General features: G+C 45.5%; 1 protein-coding gene across 1 annotated transcript in view; it reads right to left on the reverse strand.

The window, feature by feature from the left end:
- Window positions 1-10,000, reverse strand: part of LOC130386713 (inositol 1,4,5-trisphosphate receptor type 3-like) — a 35,278-nt gene that overhangs the window by 3,137 nt on the left and 22,141 nt on the right. The window contains exons 38-51 of the mRNA XM_056595734.1: window positions 9,314-9,507; window positions 8,302-8,502; window positions 8,108-8,218; window positions 7,467-7,562; window positions 6,883-6,984; window positions 6,588-6,671; window positions 6,076-6,186; window positions 5,037-5,229; window positions 4,625-4,744; window positions 3,430-3,605; window positions 2,606-2,770; window positions 2,148-2,334; window positions 987-1,088; window positions 292-410 (exon numbers count right to left, since the gene is read on the reverse strand). Coding sequence (XP_056451709.1) covers window positions 292-410; window positions 987-1,088; window positions 2,148-2,334; window positions 2,606-2,770; window positions 3,430-3,605; window positions 4,625-4,744; window positions 5,037-5,229; window positions 6,076-6,186; window positions 6,588-6,671; window positions 6,883-6,984; window positions 7,467-7,562; window positions 8,108-8,218; window positions 8,302-8,502; window positions 9,314-9,507 — 1,961 coding nt within the window. The remainder of the gene's footprint in view (window positions 1-291; window positions 411-986; window positions 1,089-2,147; window positions 2,335-2,605; window positions 2,771-3,429; window positions 3,606-4,624; window positions 4,745-5,036; window positions 5,230-6,075; window positions 6,187-6,587; window positions 6,672-6,882; window positions 6,985-7,466; window positions 7,563-8,107; window positions 8,219-8,301; window positions 8,503-9,313; window positions 9,508-10,000) is intronic.

The following is a 10,000-nucleotide window of genomic DNA, read 5'->3' on the forward strand; positions in this document are numbered from 1 at the left end:
TGCATAGATATGCAGATGATAGAAGGTGTATAGATGTGTAGTTGATAGAATGTGAATAGATGTGTAGATGATAGAAGGTGTATAGATGTGAAGATGATTGAAGGTGTATAGTTGATAGAGGGTGTATAGATTTGGAGATGATAGGTGTATAGATGATAGGTGTATAGATATGTAGATGATAGAAGGTGTATAGATGTGTAAAAGGTGCATAGATGTGTAGATGATAGGAGGTGTACAGATATTTAGAAGACAGAAGGTGTATAGATGTGTAGACGGTAGACGGTGAGGTACATTTTTGGAGGGTTTCCGTAGGACGTCCCCGACTCCGCCCCCGTTCCGGAGGCCGTGGTTCATCACCGTGACGATGCACATGAGCAGGGTGTCACAGGCCCGCTCGGAGCCCACCTCCTCTGTAACACACGCCGGGGTCAGGGACACGCCTTCTGGGGGATCTGTCTACGCTCATATCTCTATGTAGGTATGCATGTTAACGTGTGGAGGTGACGTAGCACTGATGACGTAGTACTGATGACGTAGTACTGATGACGTAGTGCTGATGACGTAGTACTGATGACGTAGCAGTGACCCTCCACCTCCTACACGAGATAGACCTGGATCTATCTTGTGTATATCTATATTTAGCTGTGGGTGTAACATATCTATCTACATGTATATCTCTATGTAGGTATGTATGTGAACACGTGGAGGTGACGTAGCACTGATGACGTAGTACTTATGACGTAGTACTGAACCTCCTCCACTTGTAGGCTGCGTATATCTACATGTATATCTCTATGTAGGTACGTATGGTATGTGAACACATGGAGGTGACGTAGCACTGATGACGTAGTACTTATGACGTAGTACTGAACCTCCTCCTCTTGTAGGCTGCGTGTATCTACATGTATCTCTCTATGTAGGTATGTATGTGAACACGTGGAGGTGATGTAGCACTGGTGACGTAGCGCAGGTGACGTAGTACTGACCCTCCTCCTGCAGGGCGGTGCTGGCGGGCCCTGAGGTGCAGCTCACCCCGTCTGAGGAGCAGGAGTTCAGGAAGTCCTGGGTGGCCTCGCTCTGGGGCGGACCTGGAGTCACACATCTACTTAGTATAGCTCTACGTGTTGTATCTCTACAGCTACTTACTATAGCTCTACGTGTTGTATCTATACATCTATTTACTAAAGCTCTACCTGTTGAATTTCTACATCTACTTGCTATAGCTCTACGTGTTGTATCTCTACAGCTACTTACTATTGCTCTACCTGTTGTATCTCTACATCTACTTACTATTGCTCTACGTGTTATATCTCTACAATTACTTACTAATGCTCTACGTGTTGTATCTCTACATCTACTTACTATAGCTCTACGTGTTGTATCTCTACAGCTACTTACTATAGCTCTACATGTTATATCGCTACATCTACTTACTATAGCTCTACGTGTTGTATCTCTACATCTACTTACTATAGATCTATGTGTTATATCTCTACATCTACTTACTGTATCTCTACGTGTTATAATCTAGATAGTGTATCTCTACATCTACTTACTACAGCTCTACGTATTACAACCTAGATAGTGTATCTCTACAGCTTTCGGAATGTTTTTAGTAATGCAGCTCTACATGGGTCAACTCTGGGTGTTATAGAGCTGTTACTAGCTATAGAGCTAGTACATTCTGAACCTCTACTAGTGGTTGTAGCTCTATATTTGGAAGCTTAATAGCAGGTAGAAGTCGGGGTTACCGGGTAGAGGTCAGGTGACCTGGTAGAGGTCAGAGGTCACCTGGTAGGGGTCAGAGGTTACCTGGTAGAGGTCAGGTTACCTGGTAGAGGTCAGAGGTTACCTGGTTCAGGTAACCTAGTAGAGGTCACTGGGTAGGGGTCAGAGGTCACTTGGTAGAGGTCAGAGGTTACTGAGTAGGGGTCAGGTCACCTGGTAGAGGTCAGGTCACCTTGTAGAGGTCAGAGGTCACCTGATAGAGGTCAGAGGTCACCTGGTAGAGGTCAGAGGATACCTGGTAGGGGTCAGAGGATACCTGGTAGGGGTCACAGGTCACCTGGTAGAGATCAGGTCACCTTGTAGGGGTCAGAGGTCACCTGGTAGAGGTCGGAGGTCACCGGGTAGGGGTCAGAGGTTACCTGGGAGGGGCAGCAGGGGGTCCACCTCCATGATGAAGTCGTTCTTGAGGCAGAGGAAGCCCACGATGGAGAAGAGGTAGACCAGGATGAGGGCCAGCAGCGCCGTCAGCAGGATGGAGCGCCCGTTCTTCGTCACGCTCTTGATCACGTTGAACAGCGTCTCCTCCCGGTAGATCAGGTCAAACAGCTGCACACACACACACACACACACACACACACACACACACACACACACACACACACGCAGGTCACACACACGCATACACGCACACGCAGGTCACACACGTGCACACACAAAGCTAACACACACACGCAGGACTCACACAGGCAGGTCACACGCACGCGGGGTCAAAGACACACGGGTCACACACACCCAGCTCACACACACCCAGCTCACACACACATAGATCACAGGTCTGGGGGTCTGGACTACATGGTGGGGGCTGAGCGTCTCCTACCAGGATACTGTAGAAGAGCTCGTGGACGCAGAGACCCAGGGTCGAGGTCAGCACGTAGGCCAGGTGGTAGATGAACTCCACATCCATCACCATGGCCTTGTAGCCCATGATGAACGTCCCGTTGTTGCCCACGAAGCTCACCACAAACACCATCTTGTTGATCAGCTGCACACAAAAAACACAACGAATTACCTATGCCCAGGTGGTAGATGGGTAATGTAGTTTCTTACATTGACGGTTTATTTAAATAGGGACTGAATCATAGATTAGCTTGAGACAGTCATCTGATGTTTGCCTCATAGTGTTTTTAGCCAAAGTTAATTTACAACACTTGTCCCTAGTGGGGCTTTTGGTGGAAATAATAATACAGATTAACAGTATTAAAAAGTGAGAAAATGGAAATTAAAATGAAATAAAATGAAAAAGAAAAGATGCAAGTATGCGAGCAAGATTGTTGAAATAGCCACCATTTTGGGTTTCTTTCCCAGCAGTAAGAGAGCGTTTTCTATACCCAGGCGGTAGATGGGTAATGTAGTGTCTTACATGGACGGTTCCCAGAAGTATGAGTGTATGTCCTATGCCCAGGTGGTGGATGGGTAATGTAGTGTCTTACATTAATGGTTCCCAGCACTATGAGTGTGTTTTCCGATGCCCAGGTGGTAGTTGGGTAATGTAGTTTCTTACATTGATGATTCCCAGCACTATGAGAGTGTTTCCTATGCCCAGGTGGTAGATGGGTAATGTAGTTTCTTACATTGATGATTCCCAGCACTATGAGAGTGTTTCCTATGCCCAGGTGGTAGATGGGTAATGTAGTTTCTTACATTGATGGTTCCTAGCACTATGAGAGTGTTTCCTATGCCCATGTGGTAGATGGATCGTAGGATGAGTGCCACGGTGATCTGCCGCAGCCCGCCTCGCTGGCTCAGGAGGAAGAGCAGCGACAGGCCGGTCAGAACCCAGAACATCATCAGCAGCATGGAGTCATCGATCGCCCCGGCTGAGGAGACCGGGAGGAGGAGTGAGGGAGTACTAATACTACTAGTACCTTGTGCAGAGTCCAAGGAGTACTAATACTACTAATAATACTACTAGCACCTTGTCCAGAGCGGTACGGGTAATAGTTCTAATACTACTACCTTGTCCGGAGTCGTGGGGGTAATAGTACTAATACTACTAGTACCTTGTCCAGAGTCGTAGGGGTAATGGTACTAATACTACTGGTACCTTGTCCATAATCGTAGGGGTAATAGTACTAATACTACTAGTACCTTGTCCAGAGTCATAGGGGTAATAGTACTAATACTACTAGTACCTTGTCCATAATCGTAGGGGTAATAGTACTAATACTACTAGTACCTTGTCCAGAGTCGTAGAGGTAATGGTACTAATACTACTGGTACCTTGTCCAGAGTCATAGGGGTAATAGTACTAATACTACTAGTACCTTGTCCCGAGTCATAGGTGTAATAGTACTAATACTACTAGTACCTTGTCCAGAGTCATAGGGGTAATAGTACTAATACTACTAGTACCTTGTCCCGAGTCATAGGGGTAATAGTACTAATACTACTAGTACCTTGTCCAGAGCCGTACGGGTAATAGTTCTAATACTACTAGTACCTTGTTCCGAGTCATAGATGTAATAGTACTAATACTACTAGTACCTTGTCCCGAGTCATAGGGGTAATAGTACTAATACTACTAGTACCTTGTCCCGAGTCATAGGGGTAATAGTACTAATACTACTAGTACCTTGTCCAGAGTCATAGGTGTAATAGTACTAATACTACTAGTACCTTGTCCAGAGTCGTAGGGGTAATAGTACTAATACTACTAGTACCTTGTCCAGAGTCATAGGTGTAATAGTACTAATACTACTGGTACCTTGTCCGGAGTCATAGGGGTAATAGTACTAATACTACTGGTACCTTGTCCGGAGTCATAGGGGTAATAGTACTAATACTACTGGTACCTTGTCCGGAGTCGTAGGGGTAATAGTACTAATACTACTGGTACCTTGTCCGGAGTCGTAGGGGTAGAAGAAGGCGATGATGAGGTTGATGAAGACGGCCAGGTTGAAAGAGATGGAGCCCCACAGAGTCATCCTCCGGGAGAACCAGAACAGCACCGGCATGCCTGGGGACAAGATACATACCATAATACATACTATAGATACATACTATTGATACATACTGGTACACATACAATAGAATGGCACTGGCATGCCCGGGGACACGATATAAATACTATAATACATAGACTGGATACATACTATAATACATAGACTGGTAAATACTATAATACATATACTGGTACATACTATAATACATTGTAGGTATATGTAGTTATAGTTAGTTAGTAGTCATATCGTATTAGTAGCAGTATAACTAGTAGTACTGGGTATAACTAGTAGTAGAGGTGTTCTTACTGCGGAGCTTCTTCTGCCACTCCATCTCGCCGTGCAGGAAGGACGCCTGTTCGAAGAAGTGCGTGATCTTGGAGCCCTGCTCGTCCTGCTCGGTGGTGTTGAACACCCTTAACTTGGACTCCTCCGTCAGGTACTCACAGATGGGGTGGACGGGGAACACGATCTGCTCCATGCTGCGGTCGTCACGCACGATCTGGAACACACACAGTACTGCTGTAGCACAGGGACAGCTAGAGTACTATAGTACTATAGTACAGCTAGAGTACTATAGTATAGCTATAGTACAATAGTACAGCTATAGTACCATAGTATAGCTATAGTACTATAGTACAGCTAGAGTACTATAGTACAGCTGTAGTACTAACACATAGTACTTCTGTAGTCCTAAGACAGCTATAATACTATCACAGGACTGCTGTAGCACTGGGACGGCTAAAGTACTATAGTACAGCTATAGTACTATAGTACAGCTGTAGTACTAACACATAGTCCAACTGCAGTCCTAAAACAGCTAGCGTACTTCCACACAGTACTGCTGTAGTACTGGGACAGCTAGAGTACTACCACACAGTACTGCTGTAGTACTGGGACAGCTAGAGTACTACCACACAGTACTGGTACTGTGCTGGTCGTAGTATTAGTTAGTATCTCTATCTGGGCGGTGTGCTGGTTGTAGTAGTACTAGTTAGTACCTCTATGTGGGCAGTGTGCTGGTTGTAGTAGTACTAGTTAGTACTACTAGTTACCTCTATCTGGGCAGTGTGCTGGTTGTAGTAGTACTAGTTAGTACCTCTATCTGGGAGGTTTGCTGGTCGTAGTAGTACTAGTTAGTACCTCTATCTGGGCGGTGTGCTGGTCGTAGTAGTACTAGTTAGTACCTCTATCTGGGCGGTGTGCTGGTTGTAGTAGTACTAGTTAGTACCTCTATCTGGGCGGTGTGCTGGTCGTAGTAGTATTAGTTAGTACTAGTTAGTACCTCTTCTGGGCTCTTGGCTGGTTGTAGTAGTACTAGTTAGTACTAGTTAGTACTAGTTAGTACCTCTATCTGGGCGGTGTGTTTCTCGTAGTGCTCCAGGGGGTCCGGCTCCACCACAGCGGTGGGCGTCTTGGCCTTCAACATCTGGGAGAGGGGCCGGTTGTTCAGGTTGAGCTGAGGGAGACACATCAGACAGACAGGTTAGACCGGCACATCGTCAGACAGACAGGTTAGTCCACCCCATCAGACAGGTTAGTCCACCACATCAGACAGGTTAGTCCACCCCATCAGACAGGTTAGACCGGCACATCAGACAGACAGGTTAGATCGGCACATCAGACAGACAGGTTAGACAAGCACATCAGACAGAGAGGTTAGACCGGCACATCAGACAGACAGGTTAGATCGGCACATCAGACAAACAGGTTAGACCGGCACATCAGACAGAGAGGTCAGACCGGCACAACAGACATGTTAGTTTACCACATCGTCAGACAGACAAGTTAGACAGGCACATCAGACAGGTTAGTCCACCACATGGTCAGACAGACGGGTCAGCAGGAGGACATCGGTACCATGGAGGAGATGCTCTCATCGTCCTGTTGGCTCTTCTTCAAAGACTTCAGCAGAGTCAGCAGCACCTTGTTGTGTCTGGCCAGCTACACACACACACACACACACACACACACACACACACACACACACACACACACACACACACACACACACACACACACACACACACACACACACACACACACACACACACACACAGTGAATGCATTATCCCCATTAAACACACAACATTGCTGAGATGTAAACAAGCCAATAGTGAAGCAGGGAGCCTGTAGTCAACCAATCAGATCGTACCTGTAGTGCGAGGATGTAGATGTTGTGTCCCACCTCGCGGGGCGAGACCTCACCCCCCTCAAACTCACTCTCCTGTTGGTACGCCTTCTTTATCACATCCAACTACACGCACACACACAAACACACAGTAAAGAGACACACACATTGTATATAGTGATAGTAATACAGTTAGGTATGATATGGAAAATAGATATAGGGTATTGTTTATAGTTAGAGTAATATATATATAGGTTAGTATATATAGTTATACAAATATACTTGGTGTAATATAATAGATATAGGGTAGTGTTATAATTATAGTATGCAGTGAAGTTTGACATGGTAAATAGATAAAGAGTAGTGTTAAACTTATAGTAATAGATAAAGGGTAGTATATATAGTTATAGTAATATAGTTAGGTGTGTTAGGTCTAAATAGATATAGGGTTACATTTATAATAATAGATATACGGTAGTGTTATAGTTATAGTATATAGTTAGTAATAGATGTATGGTAGTGTTATAGTTATAGTATATAGTTAGTAATAGATATATGGTAGTGTTAAAGTTATAGTATATAGTTAATTATAGATATAGTGTTCTGACCAGCTCACGAGGCCGCAGGTTGAACAGGATTCTCTCTGCGTTCTCGCTGTCATGACGACTCTCCATCAGCGCCAGCAGCAGCTTGGAGGCGTTGTCCTGGTAACCAGAGGGCACACCATGACAACCAATACCCATACAGTATATCCATGCAGCTACAGCTCCAGCACTATTTCCATGCTAGATACAGTATGATTAGCATACCTTAAGCTCCAGCACCATGTCAATGTGGATACAGTGTGGTTAGCATACCTTTAGCTCCAGCACCATGTCCATGCTAGTTACAGTGCGGTTAGCATACATTTAGCTCTAGCACCATGTCCATGCTAGATACAATGCGGTTAGCATACCTTTAGCTCCAGCACCATGTCCATGCTAGATACAGTACGGTTAGCATACCTTTAGCTCCAGCACCATGTCCATGCTAGAAACAGTACGGTTAGCATACCTTTAGCTCCAGCACCATGTCCATGCTAGTTACAGTGCGGTTAGCATACATTTAGCTCTAGCACCATGTCCATGCTAGATACAATGCGGTTAGCATACCTTTAGCTCCAGCACCATGTCCATGCTAGATACAGTACGGTTAGCATACCTTTAGCTCCAGCACCATGTCCATGCTAGAAACAGTACGGTTAGCATACCTTTAGCTCCAGCACCATGTCCATGCGGTAGCGGCAGAGCGGGCTGATGTCGTTGAGGATGAGCGCCGTGATGATGTCAATGCCGTTGCACTCGTTGGTCACGATGCACGTCTGAAAAACCACGCACAGGTTAGCCGGCGCCCTCTGACCCCTGACCTTGTGACCCCTGATCCCTGGCGAGGCTTGGGGCCGACCTGGTTCTCCTGGCAGGGGCCCTGGCAGTACTCGGTGAGGGTCTCCAGGCTCTGGGTGATGAGGTGGACGTTGGACTCGTTGATGTAGAGCCCCAGCAGCCCCAGGCCGCCGGTGGTGCTGCCGCACATGATGTCCAGGAACTGCAGCGTCTCGCACACCAGGTTGTAGTTGGTCTTGTTGTTCTGGCAGCGCAGGAAGTTCTGCACGGGGAGACACCGGTTATCCACCGCCACTGAGCTAGTGGGTCAGGGAGCTGCTCACCAGTAGGTCCTGGTGGTGGTTTGGTTTGGTCTTTTAGTTAGTGGGAAACCTGGAGTTTGTGGTTGTGGGTTTGTTGGTTAGTGAGTGAGTCAGTTAGCTAGTAGTACTACTAATCAGTAAGTTGTGGTTCAGGTTTTGTTAGTTGTGGCTTTGTAAGTTAGTTAGTAAGTCAGGTAGTTTGTTAGTTAGCTAGCAGTTCTACTAACCTATAGTTTGTTTGTGGTTTTATAAGTATGCAAGTTAGTCAGTTAGTAGATAGTAGTTTGTAGTAACATTACATAACCTGTAGGTCATTGTTCTGGTTTGTGATTTGTTAGTTAGTAGTACCACTAACTTGTAGGTCATGGTTGTGCAAAGTTAGTTGGTTCTTTAGTAGCACCACTAACCTGTAGGTCGTGGTTTGTTGGTTGGTTAGTTAGTAGTTCCACTAACCTGTGGGTCGTGGTTGTGGTTAGTTCGTTTTTAAGTTAGTAGTACCACTAACCTGTAGGTCGTGGTTGTGGTTAGTCAGTGTGTTAGATAGTAGTAACACTAACCTGTAGGTTGTGGTTGTGGTAATTTAGATGGTTAGTTAGTTGGTTAGTTACTATTACCACTAACCTTTAGGTCGTGGTTGTGGTTAGTTAGTTTTAGTAGTTCCACTAACCTGTAGGTCATGGTTGTGGTTAGTTAGTTGGTTAGTTAGTAGTACCGCTAACCTGTAGGTCGTGGTTGTGGTTAGTTAGTTGGTTAGTTAGTAGTACCACTAACCTGTAGGTCATGGTTGTGGTTCTCACAGAGCAGCTGGAGGAAGCGGAGGATGGGTTTCATGATGGTCACCACCGGTCCCATCTCCGCCTCCACCTCCTGCTCCGCTACTGGCTGGGCTGCCATGGAGGCGGGGCCTGCCATGGTAGGCGAACCGGCCAATAAGGATGGGTCTGGAATCCCCATACCTCCAGAGCCTTTAGAAAGAGAGATTCATCCATTCATCTAATGGTCATAGAGGGAGATTCATCCATTCATCTAATGGTCATAGAGGGAGATTCATCCATTCATCTAATGGTCATAGAGGGAGATTCATCCATTCATCTAATGGTCATAGAGGGAGATTCATCCATTCATATAATGGTCATAGAGAGAGATTCATCCATTCATATAATGGTCATAGAGGGAGATTCATCCATTCATCTAATGGTCATAGAGAGAGATTCATCCATTCATATAATGGTCATAGAGGGAGATTCATCCATTCATATAATGGTGAAGGAGATAGATTCATCCATTCATCTAATGGTCATAGAGGGAGATTCATCCATTCATCTAATGGTCATAGAGAGAGATTCATCCATTCATCTAATGGTCATAGAGAGAGATTCATCCATTCATCTAATGGTCATAGAGAGAGATTCATCCATTCATATAATGGTCATGGAGATATTCATCCATTCATCTAAT

This window comes from Gadus chalcogrammus, chromosome 1 (genome assembly GCF_026213295.1).
Source record: "Gadus chalcogrammus isolate NIFS_2021 chromosome 1, NIFS_Gcha_1.0, whole genome shotgun sequence".
In the NCBI taxonomy this organism is placed as follows: Eukaryota; Metazoa; Chordata; class Actinopteri; order Gadiformes; family Gadidae; genus Gadus; species Gadus chalcogrammus.